The sequence below is a fragment of the Myotis daubentonii genome, chromosome 5 (assembly GCF_963259705.1).
Source record: "Myotis daubentonii chromosome 5, mMyoDau2.1, whole genome shotgun sequence".
NCBI lineage: Eukaryota > Metazoa > Chordata > Mammalia > Chiroptera > Vespertilionidae > Myotis > Myotis daubentonii.
In genome coordinates this window covers 73,059,297-73,072,350 of record NC_081844.1, presented here as the reverse complement: position 1 = coordinate 73,072,350, position 13,054 = coordinate 73,059,297, and the positions used below count along the sequence as shown (strand labels likewise).

General features: G+C 58.8%; 1 protein-coding gene across 1 annotated transcript in view; it reads right to left on the bottom strand.

Annotated features, from left to right (window-relative positions):
* COL23A1 (collagen type XXIII alpha 1 chain) overlaps positions 1–13,054 on the bottom strand; it is a 261,421-nt gene that overhangs the window by 6,102 nt on the left and 242,265 nt on the right. Inside the window, exons 9-22 of the mRNA XM_059698141.1 lie at positions 10,276–10,392; positions 10,035–10,070; positions 9,605–9,631; positions 8,917–8,943; positions 7,916–7,969; positions 7,325–7,387; positions 6,880–6,924; positions 5,201–5,278; positions 3,623–3,667; positions 2,971–3,015; positions 2,005–2,094; positions 1,144–1,206; positions 757–813; positions 479–505 (exon numbers count right to left, since the gene is read on the bottom strand). Coding sequence (XP_059554124.1) covers positions 479–505; positions 757–813; positions 1,144–1,206; positions 2,005–2,094; positions 2,971–3,015; positions 3,623–3,667; positions 5,201–5,278; positions 6,880–6,924; positions 7,325–7,387; positions 7,916–7,969; positions 8,917–8,943; positions 9,605–9,631; positions 10,035–10,070; positions 10,276–10,392 — 774 coding nt within the window. The remainder of the gene's footprint in view (positions 1–478; positions 506–756; positions 814–1,143; positions 1,207–2,004; positions 2,095–2,970; positions 3,016–3,622; positions 3,668–5,200; positions 5,279–6,879; positions 6,925–7,324; positions 7,388–7,915; positions 7,970–8,916; positions 8,944–9,604; positions 9,632–10,034; positions 10,071–10,275; positions 10,393–13,054) is intronic.

Genomic DNA, 13,054 nt, shown 5'->3' with positions numbered 1-13,054 from the left:
AGGGCAAACAGTGAGGCCAGCTGCCTCCCCCTCTGTGTGGCTACCGGGGCAGGGCACACTGGCAGGCCACACTATGGTTTTAATTTAAGGGCAGAGGACACAACATTATGTAATACACACCAAACCCAAGACTTCATGTCAAGGCTGTGGGCAGTTGAGAGACAGATGTGCATGGGGGGGGGCATAAGGGGAAGTGGCAATGAGGGGGGAGGTGCAGAGAAAGGGGAGAAACAGCGAGGAGGGAAAGCAGTGGACTGGGGCCCAGGCAGGAGGAGAAGGGGTAAGAACAGAGCCCCCAGTGTGGGCATGAGGGGGCACCAGCCTTAGGGGACTCAGAACATTCAGGCCCTGGGAAGATGCAGGGCTGGTCTGAGGCCTCGCGTGGGGCCCTCACTTGGCCCATTGGCAAGGCTTTCTGAAACTGTCCGGGCTGTGAGTCTGCAGCAGGTAGGGGGTTTCACCCACGCCCCAGACTCACCTTGGGACCCTGGATTCCCTGAAGACCCTGGAGGAGGAGGAGAGAGCAGATCAGGGCCAGGGCCCTCTTGCAGGGGTCACGAAGGCTTGCAGGCCACTCACTGGCTCCTGTGGCCTTGACCTCAGGGCCTCCCAAGCCCAGATCCTGGCTCTGCCCTCCTTGCCTGACATGTTCCCCCCCCACCCCCCCCAGGGAATTCTGCCCTCCCTGTCACCGCTCCTAGGCCTGGGCCCACCACCCTCTTCGTATCCCAGCTGCTTCAAGCCAAACATTCTTACCATGGGGCCTGGGGGACCAGGAGGGCCGGGGGGCCCTGGCTCCACTATGAGCTGGGCCTAGGAAAGGGTCAGAAGTGGATTAGTTACAAATTGCCTCGTCATCCCTCACCCACCCACATGTGAGCTCATGGGACATGTTGGAGGAACACTCGCTGGACACCAGGCCCTGAGCCATTGCTTCTTGCTGCCCCCGCCTTGTGGGGGGCCCAGCGCTGGCATTTAGGTTCTCAGATGGGCCTTAGGTGGAGGACACAACTTGAGGTTCCCCCTCCCCTGCTATCCTAGGTGTGGTCAGGCCAGGTGGCCCTGCTGTTCTAAGACTTGGGCCTCCAGCTGGCCTGGGCTGGGCATTGGGGGGAGACCCTGGAATTCAGCACTCCCCCTTACCAGGCTCTCTCGTAGGCTGTCAGGTGCCGGCTCTCCCTTCTCCCCCTTGGGGCCGTGGGCACCCTGTAGGACAGGATGACCTTGAACCCTTTATGTCCATCACCAGATCACCACCCACGGTGATCAGTACCTCCCCTTTCCTCCCCCATAAGGCTTCCGTCAGCAGAGACTTGCCAGGTTGGCCAGTGCAGCTTAAAATAGTTTCCCTAGATCGATGGGCATTCAGAAAGCAGAGTGCAGCGGTGCACATGGTAGTGCTCCTGTGGCACAGGAAACCCCAGCACTGGCTCTCTCGCTGAGCGAGCCTTATGGATGGACAATGGGCATGAAGTGGTGGCACCTGGTAGCTGCTTAGCCTGTCAGCTTTTCCAATCCATCCACGCCAAGACCAGCTATCACAACGACAATGATGGTGACAGCAGGCACTTACTGCATGCCAGCCACCATTCTCAGAGCTGTCTGTTCCCTCACGTAGTGGGACATTATCACCCCATGTGAGAGGTGGGGGAACGGAGGCCCAGGGGGCGAGGTTGCTTGTACAGGGTTCTCGTCAGTAAGAAAGGAAACAGGATGCAAACTCAGGCAGCCAGAGCCGTGGCCTAACCACCGCCAACGCACTTCCAGGGGCAGGGCCTCCTTATCTCACCTTCTCAGTGGCCCCAGGAGATAGGCAGCAGGCCCTTCTACAGGCGAGGAAATGGGGGCTCGGGGAGTCTGAGCAAGTGGGCCGGGAGTCAGCTCCCTTTCAGCCCTACGGCCCCGCTGGGCTGAGGCTGCAGGGCCCCGCCGCCAGCAGGCACACCTTCACTTTGGGACCCCCCGTGGGGCAAGTAGGGAAGGTGGGGCCACCCAGCCACTTACCGGGAGGCCAGACAGGCCCATTTCGCCTGCTTCCCCTTTGGGTCCAGTTGGCCCAGCCTCTCCTGGGTCTCCTTTTGGTCCTTTGGGACCCTGAAAGCCACATGAACAAGGGGTCAGTGCAGCTCAGCAGGCATTCTCCCTTCCCCGACTCTGACAGGTCCCAGAGCTTTGTTCAGGCCAGGCCAGACCCCCAGTTCCTCATTGTGGGACCCCACCTCCAGCCCAGGTGACAAATGCACTCAGGGGCCTGGACAGAGACAGGAAGAGGGCACCCCGACACCTACCTCACTGCACACAGGGGTGCAGGTGGGTGGGGTGGAGGGAGTGGAGCATGAGGGCCTGGGCAGCCATGAGGGGGCACTATGGGGTTCCAGGTCAACCCTGTGCTTACCTCTCAGGAGCCAGAGACGGGAGCCCCAACCCCTACAGCCACCCCACCATCTACAGAATCACCTTCCAACCTTGCATTCCCTCACTCCACCACTGTGTAACATCCGTGATGTGCCACACACTAGGGACCTGGTGCCACACACACACACAAATGCCACATGACACCATTGGACACTGTGGTGTCTACGTAGGATCACATGTGTATACTTACAAAGGTACTAACAGTGACAGTAATGCTATTAGCTCACATTCGAAGACTCTTTGCTACACGGCACCGGGCACTGCTCTAAGTGTTTCCCACACACAGAGTTATTTAACCCTCACCACAGCCCGTTGCCACCCTCGCCTGGGGAGGAGGAGCAGAGGCTGCCAGGAAGTGAGCAGCTTGCCCGAGGCCTAAGGGCAGAGCCAGCCATGAAGGGGCACTGTGGGGCTCCAGAATTGCACCCAGGTGGCACATTTTGTTCTCCAACTCTGTACACAGACACACACACACACACACACACACACACACACACACACACACAGCATGACTCCTGGCACCAGTATCACCAAGAAAATGAAAGGCTCAGAGACCTTTTCTCCGTCGATTCCGGGGGCACCGGGCAATCCGAGCTCACCCTGGAAGGGAACAGACAGCAAGAGGGGTCATAGTGTCCCATGGTCCCCGAGAGGGGTCTGTGGCTAGGCTGTCGCCCCCAACCAGCGCACCGTTCCTGGTCAAGTCCCTGCAGTTAGACCTCCAGGAAGGCACCCACTGGGTGCCCAGCAGGATGCCAGGAGCCGGCCACCTCCACTCCTCCATGCCCTTAGACCCTAAAGGCAGATGTAGCCCAGGCTGTAGGTTACCTTTTGGAAGCTGAGGCCCCAAGGGTTAAATGACTTGCTTCAGGTCACACAGCCCAGGGACAATGGTGGAACCAGACCCTGTCTGATTTCACAGTCTTGGGCTCTTTCTCCTGAGCCAGGTGGGCAGGGTGTAATGATGCGCACAGGCCATAGGAAAGACCATGTCATCTATGGGACTTTGTGATGCCATGAGGGGTTTCCACATGTGAATCAAACTCCCAGAGTGCAGTGTAACTAGGGACTGGGAGAAGGCACCCTGCTTGGCAAGAAAGTAGCCCCTTTCTCTGAGCCTGGAGGATCATGGGGCGACAAGCAGAGGGGGCAGGTGGGCTCTGGAGACAACGGGCTTGAGGGGCCACACAGCTGCACGTGTACTGACCTTGGCTCCGGGGATTCCTGGAGGCCCTGGTGGGCCGGGAGGACCCTGTGTGCAAAGGTCAGGCTGGTCAGTGTTAAGCAGGGCCTCCCCCTCACTGCTGGTTCACCCCTCCACCCCGGGGGGCCTGTCTCTGTTTAGCTGGGCTACAGCAGGGTCACGGACCTTCTGCAGCCGATTCCCACCCACCCAGGTCAGGCCCCAGGTCTTGAAGGAGTCCTGGAAGGAGGCACCAAGCGTCAGGCCAGATATCACCGTGTCCACTGCCATGGAGAGCCCAGAATCCCGCTGCCCTCAGAGCTTGTTTCCCCAACATTAGATTTCCTCACAACACGGCCCTGCCCAGGATCCTGCGGTGCCTCCCTATTGCCTCTGAAGCTGCATCCCCAGCAATGGCCCAGCACTGCCGTCTCTACTTCTCCTGTGACCTCCCTGACCGTCAGCTCTGTTGCCTGTTGTCTCCGGCCCCAGGGAGTTCCTGGGTTGCACAGGTAAGGGATGGCATCTTCAGTCTCCAGGTCTAACCTGAGTCCCAAGCTGCTATCTTGACCCAGGCCTCCAGAAGGCTGCTCACTAAGGCTCATCATCGCCCTCCAAACTCACGTCCCCTCCCAAAGGCTGCACCCCATCCAGCCCCTCAGCCCCCAGAGTTCCAGTCCTCCACCTCCTCTCACCAACCTCTTCCTTCTTGTTAGAGGCTCCATTGAGATGTCCCGTCTTACATCTTCCTTCATTCCACCCACCTCCTCTAGGCCACGCGCAGCACCTACCTTCCCGGTGGCCTGCCTGCCTCCAGCCGTCCCCACACCCACTCTGTTCACCTTCCACACCATTCCCCAATATTGTTTTTTAGCATTTGCCCCTCTGCTCAAAGAACCAGCTATGGCTTCCTGCAGCCCATCCAATGGAGTCATCCTCCCAGCCTGGCACCTTGCCTCCCTGTGCTCATAGAACTTCTCCCATGGGGCTCCTAGCCAGCCTGGGTCACACCATGCATGTACATGCCCTCAGGCCATATCACACCACACCACACCATGCAGGCCTGGTGGGCCACAGTTACCATCAGCTTGTACTTCTCTGAGGCCTGTGGGGAAATAACTGGAATTGAAGCTCAGGGGGTGTTAGGTGCCATCCAGTCTGGCCTCTCTGATGGTCTCTCCCTCACCCCAGCTCCCTTCCCTAGCACCCAACCTCTCTTCCACTGGTTATGGGTCCCAGGTTTGCTGGGCAGGGCTCACAGGTTCCATCTCCCGAGCGAGGCTCTGGGGCGGGCCTGGCCACTCTCATCCTCCCCCAATGGTCATTAGAAGACCCGGCCCTCTAGCCTGAGTTCCCTGGGAAGGCCCCAGGAGGCCCTGCTGGGGCTGGACACAGGAGATGCTCTGCCCCTGCCCCTTGTTGCTTTGACCCCAAGGGAGCTCGGGGCCACATGAGCGACATCATAGCAGCTCTCTCCGTATCAGCACAGCACCTGGTGACGCTGGGGCCCTGGTGTACAGAGTGTGGATTAATACACAAAGGGAGTGGTTATTCCCTTAGGAAATGAACAGCAAGGCCCATCTGGCCCACCAGGAACACTACCTTAAGGGCATCCAAGATCCTGCCATCGTAGTCAATCACCACCGTGTCTCCTTGCTCACCCTTGAGGCCTGGGGGACCCTGGGGTGGGAAGAAGAGGAAGGTTTCAGGGCGGAGCTCCATTGGCGGGTGAAGTGGTAGTCGTCTCTGTATGTCATCCAAGGAGCCCAGGAACTGGGGCCACACGCAGTCCTGGGCCCCGGCTCAGCTGTAACCTGGGGGCCCAGCGGGGCTGGTCCTCAGGCCTGGTCCCCTGGCATTCACTGCACTGGCACCCAGGCTCACTGACAAAACACTGTAGGAGCCAGGTAGGTACCAGGAGGGCAAGGGGGCCTGGGGCCAACTGAAGAACAAGCCCCGCCTGGTCTGGGGTGGCAGCACATGGCTTTCCTGTGGGAACGGAGGCCCACTGAGGCCCCAGCCCTGAACCCGCAAGGGAAAGTGGAAGCCTAATTTAATGTGATGTTGTTCAGGTTTTTAAATGTTGGCAAACAAACAAACACAGACACAGACACCCAAACCCTCCAAGACACTCTGGAGACCTGTGCCTTGGTTTCCTGACCTCTGGTAGGGGCTGCGCACACCAGGCACTGACATGCCCATTCATTCCTGGTGGGAGCATACACCCACCCAAGCACACGGCCACGGGTATGTGTCTCCACCAGTGAGCGCGTGGCTGCTGGCCCTGTCCCCACCCTCTGCTCCTCCCCTCCCCACCCGGGCACCTCTCTGCTTGGAGAAGAGGGAGCGGCCATGAACACTCTGGGTCAGGCCTGTGGCCAGCCCCTTGCCCTGGGTGGAGAGACCCAGGCGGGGGTCCCCTGCTGGCTGCCTCCATGGTCATGACCTGCATGGAACTGTACAGTTTACACCGACTTCCCACACTGTGTGCTTAATCTAATCCCGGCCATCTGTAAGCCCCGGCCGCGGGCTGAGACCTGGTTTTTGGAGGAGGAAACCGGCCTCCAGGAGCACCAGGGGATGTGACTGCTCGGGCCACAGAGCAGGAACAGGGTCCAGGATGCCAGCCTGAGGTGTGCTGACAGGCACTGGCCTCAGAAGGCCTGGGGCCTTGGGACCAGCTGGAGCTGCTGTGCTCCTTCCTGGTGACAGGAACGCACCTCGACGTGGTGCTGGGAGAAAGGCCAGGACCCCCCCAACAGGGTGGGGGCAACACCATATGTGACAAGTGAGGGTCTATGTTTGAAAATGCCGAGAAAAGTCTCTCGGAGGGCAAGCACCACCTGGGAGAGAGGAACAGGAGGGGATGTGTCTTGACATCCATATTTGAACATTTTACGGAAAGCATGTACTACGAGATTAAAAATGAAAAAATCACAAGTGAATTAATATAAAAAAAGACTCCATTTCTGGAGCCTCACTGCTCCTCGGGGGCCTTTGGTGACAGGGACTTTTAAAGTGACAGGCCCCGCCCTAGCTGGTTTGGCTCAGTGGATAGAGCGTCAGCCTGAAGACTTGAAGGGTCCCGGGTGCGATTCCAATCAAGGGCATATGCCTGGGGTTGTGGGCTCGATCCCTAGTAGGGGGCGTGCAGGAGGCAGCTGATCAATGATTCTCTCTCATCACCGATGTTTCTGTCTCTTTCTCAATAAAAAATATATTTTTAAAAAAAGTGGCAGGCCCCGGATCTTCTGTGGGTGGCTGGAGGAGAGAATGCTTACCCGCAGCCCTGAGGCTCCATCGGCTCCTCGCTGGCCGGGCTCCCCCTGTGGAGACGACGTGGTTGCAGCCAGGTGTACACAGCCAAGCCAAAGGTTGCCCACCTACTCCAGTCCCCTCTTCCCCGCAGGGCGCAGGGCCTCATGTGTGGCCGCAGAACCCTCTGACCCCAGAGATAGGCCACTGAGGCCCAGGAGCCCAAGGCTACAGGGTGCCTTAGCCTCGTAGCTCACCCAGACCGATGCCCCCCGCTGCCCCCCCTCAGGTCAGTCTCTGACTGCCAGTCCAACGAGACCTGAAACCCAAGACGTGAGGGCCCAGGCCCTCCAGGGATTCCCAACTTAAAAAGGCAAATGGGAGGTGAACCACATCTCCTCCCCGTGACAGGGTGCTTCTCTGAATGGGGCCTGCAGAAGCCGAAGCTGAAGCCGCGTGTTGCTCAGTCACCTTTGTCCCTGGGACACCGTCCACGCCCTTCTCTCCCCGTGGCCCCACGCTCCCCGGCTCGCCCTGCAACAGACATTGAAAATGGAAGGAAGCAGTGGGCGGGCTAGGGCTGCCTGGGGCTGCTCGCCTCTGCAGCAGTTCCAGGAGAACACGGCTGAGCCCACCTGCAGAGGACGGACCTCAGGGCCCTCCCAGTCCAGGGGACTCAGGACCATGGTCTCCTTCCGCCTGAGTCCTGGGGCATAGCCAGGGCAGCTCAGGGGCTCAAGAGACATTTTGGAGGCAGGCGGGCCAGGATTTGGTGGCTGTCACGAGGGGCTGGGGAGCCAGGATGACATTAATTCCTGGCCTGGGGACAGGGCAGAGAGTGGGGCACCGAAGAGGGAACCATAGGACTGCAGGGTGTGAGGGGAGATAGCCTGTGAGGTGCCAGGCCCGTTGACGAGTGGGACCCAGGGTCCTCCTGCTGCCCCTCTGTGGCCTGTCCTGGGCATCAGCCTGTGCCCCACCATGGGAAAGGGCCAGGAGGGGCTTCGCCAGGCAGACGGAACGTGCAAGCTGGGAGGCAGGAGGAGCTCGGGGGAGGCATACCTTGGGCCCTGGAGGTCCAGGGAACCCTGGTTGGCTTGGCGTCCCGTCATCCCCCTGAGGAGAGAGTGGTGGAGACTGCAGCCTCAGACCTGGACACACCGGCAACACCCCTCTGTCCTCCCCAGCACAGCTGTCCACTCCTGTCACCAACACTGGTCATACTGGGACGGGCAGCTTTTCCCTTCCCTCCTCGCTCCTCTGGGGGCAGGGGTGGGGTCAGGTCTACTTCTGTCCCCTGCGCCCACCAGCCCAGGGCCAGCCCAGAATGGCCTCAGCAGGTGTGTGCAGAAGAAGTGGGTGGGCAGGTGAAGGGGAGGGAATTCGTCCTTCAGTCAGCAATTAGCTGGTGAGCACTTTCTGTGGGCCAGGCAGACAAGGTCCCTGCTCGATGGGTCAGAGGAGGCTGAGGGCAAAGAAATCTCCAGAGAAATACATCGCAGCGTGACAGGAAGTAGAAGTGCCAGGCAGGGAATTTAGGAGGGTGTGTCTCAGTAGGTGGCCGGGGCAGTTTCTCAGAGGAGACCTGCAGGAGGAGGAGGCCCAGCATGGAAGAGGCAGGAGAAGGTCACTCTGGGTCAGTGGTCCCAGACCTGAGCGCACATCAGCATCACCTGCGGCTGCTTGGACAAAGCACGGTCACCCCCAGTGTCTGTTTTGGTGGGTCTGGGGTGGGCCCCGAACATGCTTGTTAAACAAGCCCCAAACGATGCTGATAGGCTGGTCTTGGGACTACAGTTTAAGAACCGCTGTAATGCACCCTGAGGCGGGAACAATGTGATGTTTGAGGAAAGGGAAAGAATGAGTGAATGAGTGAATAAGTGAATGAATGAATGAGATCCTGGCTTCAGACACATACCTTTAGACCTGAGGTTTCAGGTCTGCCAAGGAGCAGGGCACCTTCTTTGTGGGGGCTCCCATTTCTGCCCCGTGCCCAGCCCCTGCCCTTCTCTCCAGCCCATTTCCACACTCCCACTGAGAAGCCCCTCCCAGGCCCCCCTCACCTTCTTTCCAGGAATGCCGGGCTCACCCTGAGGGCAGACAGAGGGGGTGCAAGAAAAAGGTCAGAGACACTGGGCTGCCTGCTCCTCTGGAGAAGTGGCCCCATGATCCACGCCCAGGGCAGTCCAGAGGGCCTGGCCCCTCAGAGAGGAGCACTTGGGTGTGGGGCTGACAGTCTTGGACTCCACTCCCAACCTGGTCCCTTCCAAGCTGAATGACCTCAGGCAAGTCACTGCTCTTGAAAACGGGAGTATGATGCCCCCAGCCTCAGAGGAAGTAGAAGTGCCAGGCAGGGAATTTCTTGACCTCAGAGGGTCACTGAGATGAGAGGATGCATGAAAAGCCCTGGCTCACAGCAGGTGCTCACTAGATGGAGCTCCTTTCCTACCCTTTCCTCCTGCTCAGTCCAGGGACTCCAGCTCCTTCAGGGAGGACCAGAGCCTGCCTTCCTGCCCAGCAAGCACTAAGCTGACATCCGAGAGGACTTTAAAAGCTAACGTGCTTTATTATTTGATCCATACAACCTGGTGTGAAGGTAAGGCAGAAAGGTTTATCATGCCCCCATTTAACAGGCGAGTAAACTGAGGCCCAGAGAGATGCAGTAACTCGCCCAAGGTCACAGAACTCCGTCTCCTAACCCTGCTGCCTGGGCTGCCAGGGGCGTGGGGACAGGGACTGAGGAACACGTACCTTGGGCCCTGGAGGTCCCTTTGGGCCCTGGAACAAGAGAAGAGAAGGTGTTAAAGGCGATACTGGAGGTTGCTCCTATCTGTCCTCATCCTCATTTTACAAAGGACGACACCAAGTCTCGGGGAGGAGGCAGGGCTGTCACTGCTTCCTGTCTTGGATAGCTTCTCATCAGATCTCAAGCAGCGACAGACAGACAGCAGGCTCCCTCCCAGGGATGCAGGGCTGTGAGAATTCTGCTGGGGCTGGAGGCCTGGCCATCCCTTCCCACTGCTGGTGGGGACAAGAGCTCGGGTGTATGTACACGTACAGCTGCACACACAACCTGTGTGTGTGTGTGTGTGTGTGTGTGTGTGTGTGTGTGTGTAGGAGCTGCCAGGCCTGGAACCACGGTTCTGCCAGCTCAGGCCTTTGAAATGCTCTGGGTACTGACCGTCTCACCGTCTTGTCCAGCTTCTCCTTTGGGACCCTGAGGACACAGAGGAGAGAGATGAGGAAATGCAGGGACCCTACGGTTAGCTGAGTTGGCGGGTCTGGGTTGGCGGTAGAGTTAGGGTTGGGTTTTGGCCTGAACTGGGGATAGGGCTGGGGTTGGGTTGGTTCTGGGACCAGGGTTTGGGGCTTTGGTAGGTGCAGGACCAGGTCCTGGGTGGTCCAGCTCCATGTCCTCTTACCACTGGGCCTGGTGCTCCCCGGGGTCCATCTCTCCCTGTGTCGCCAGGAGGGCCCCGAGCCCCAGGAGGCCCAGGGGGCCCTGGAGGCCCAGCAGCCCCCTCCTGCCCTTGGTCTCCCTGGAAGAGACGAGGCCTGGCATGACTCTGAGGGTGAGGGAAGGGGTTCTAGTCTCTAGAGAGAGGCCCCTCAGATGGACAGCTCAATGCCTTCCCCTTTCCCAGCCCCTGACAGGCTCAGAGAAAAGGGCTTTGTTGTTAGGCCTGTTGCCACTTTTTGGTGGCCACGTGAAGGGACAGGTCCCTAAAGCTCAGCTTAAGGGGCCAACAGGGCCTTTTACACTCCAAGGAGTGTGCCATCTCCTCACCTGTGGTGTTCAGGTGAGAGAGGACACACGGTGGGTGTGAGAGAAGGCACCTGGGCCAATTGGTCCCCTTCGTACAGAAAGGGGGTTGCAGGCCTCCTGGGAGACCTTGGCTGGGCCACTCCTGCTTCATTAGTGACAGAGGTGCACCCTTGGGCATCTGTCCCAGAGAAGTGAAAACTCCTGTTCACACAAACACATGGATGTTCCTAGTGGTCTTATTCGTAAGGGCCCCAAACTGGAGACCCAGATGTCCTCCAATGGCAAGATGTCCAACCCCCTGGGGCACCTCTGCCACGGAACACTGCTCAGCAGCAAACAAACAGGAACAGAGCACTGACACGAAGCCATTTGGATGCAGCTCATGGCAATTACGCTGAGGGAAAAAGCAAATCTCAAAAGCTTCTATACGTTGTGATTGCAGCTACATAACATTCTTGAAATGGGAAAATTACAGAGAGGGAGCATAGATTAGTGGTTGCTAGGTGTTAGGGATGGGGCAGAGAGGGAGGCCACTAGAGCTACAAAAGAGTAGCCTGAGGGGTCTTTGTGTGGCGGCTGCACAAATCTACAACAGTGACAAAAATGCGTAAGACTAAACACACAAGCGATGGGAGAAGTCTGAGTAAGGCTGGTGGACTGTATCAGTTTCCTGGGTAGGAGATGGTACGACGGTGCTGCCAAAGTCACCTTTGGGGGGGACTGGATGATGGGTACATGGTTACATATGACAACTGCACGTGAATTTACAATTCTCTTAAAAAAAAAAAAAGAAGGCGACAGAGGGCCACACTGTCTCTCATGCAGCACCAAACCCCCAACTCTCAGGCCGAGGTTAGTACTGGGTCAGACCTCAGGCAGCCAGAGCCCTCACCTGGTGGCCCCACCTGCAGGGAGGGAAGACCACAGTGCCCCCGGCACTGCCTGCTGCCCAGCACTGGCACGGCAACGGGACACACCCGGCTGCCAGGGCAGCAGAGCCTACCCTTCCTGTAACCAGGCCTTTGTGGAGTGGACCCCGCTGTGAGCCCAGGGCTGATAAGCCAGGGCCTCCTGGGGTTCGCTCATCCAATCATCTGGCCGGCACCGCTGAGTCCTGCTTTACAAACGGCGGGCCAGCGTCAGAGCGGGCAGTCGGCTAACCAGGGTTACGGGGCCAGGAAAGGCCAGCGAGGCAGTGATCTCTGTTCACCCGTGAGCTCCATGATAGGAAAGAGCTCCCCTCTCCAGCAGCTGCACCTCAGGCCTCACTCACTAGTTTTCCCGGTGAACAGCTTAACGGAGGCTCTCAAAGGCCACCGTGTAGCGCTCCTCAGCCTGACACGGCCAGGTCCTGACCAGAAGGATCGGACTCCAGCTCCGGGGCCCATGCTGGCGGCCGTGGGCCGGGACTCTACTTATTGAGGCAGAAAATGGGTTGAGACACCTGAGCAGGTCCTAGAGAGGTTCTTCCGTTCTTCCCCTGCGTTCCTTGGGAAATGAGGCTGGCCAGCTGCCTCCTCCTCCCGCCGGGATCGGACGGCTGAGGTCTAACCCTGGGGATTTGATGAGTCGAGGGGAACACGCAAGCCAGCAGCCCAGGCAGGTCGCTCGTCCAGTCTACCTTGAGGATGCGGCGATTGTACATGTGATGGTCTCTACTTATAAAGCCTGGAGTGAGCCGTGGGAAAACCATCTACAGCAAACAGGTTGTGTGGTCAGAAAGGCAGGAGGGTGACTAGGAAACCGCAGGGCTATGTCTGGAGGCAAAGCCGCCTCTCCAGCCACAGAAGGCAGCCTGAGACGGGGGTGGTGGACCGCGTGCTCACAGGGACCGCGACGCTCCCTCCGTCCCGCAGGGTCCTCTGCAGGGTGACCTTGCCACTCCCCACCAAGAGCTGGGGCCTGTTTGTCCCTGTCCCCCACTGAGCGAGCCCTGTGACAGATGCGACCATGAGGATGCAGGGGCTGTGATGCTGTGTGTGGCTCTTCACAGGCCTGGCAGTCCTGGCTTCCTGCTTCTCAAAATGTTCTCGAGAGGCCCCTCAAGGAGGCCCAGCTCCCAGCCAACAGCCCAGCTCCCAACTCCAGGCCCCACGGCCCCTCCGGCAACAGGAGAGACCCAGCCGCCAGGGGGTCATGAGAGAGGGTGACCTGTGGCTTGAGTCACTCTCAGGGGTGGAGGTGTTTCACAGGGGGCTGTTTACCCACGAAGAGGGGTGGGGCTTGGGGAGACCTGCTCTGCAGCTACACCAGGGCTGGGGGAGTTCTCATCTGCTGAGGGGTGGGAAGATCAGCTTCTACATCCAACAGAAAGTGAGCAGCAGGGTTTTTTTCAGCAGCCACCAAGCTCAAAGGCGTCCTTTATTGGGCTGTAGGGACTTCTCACCAGCTTCATGTGGCCCTGCCTCTGGCCTCCTATCAAAGACTCAGCACAG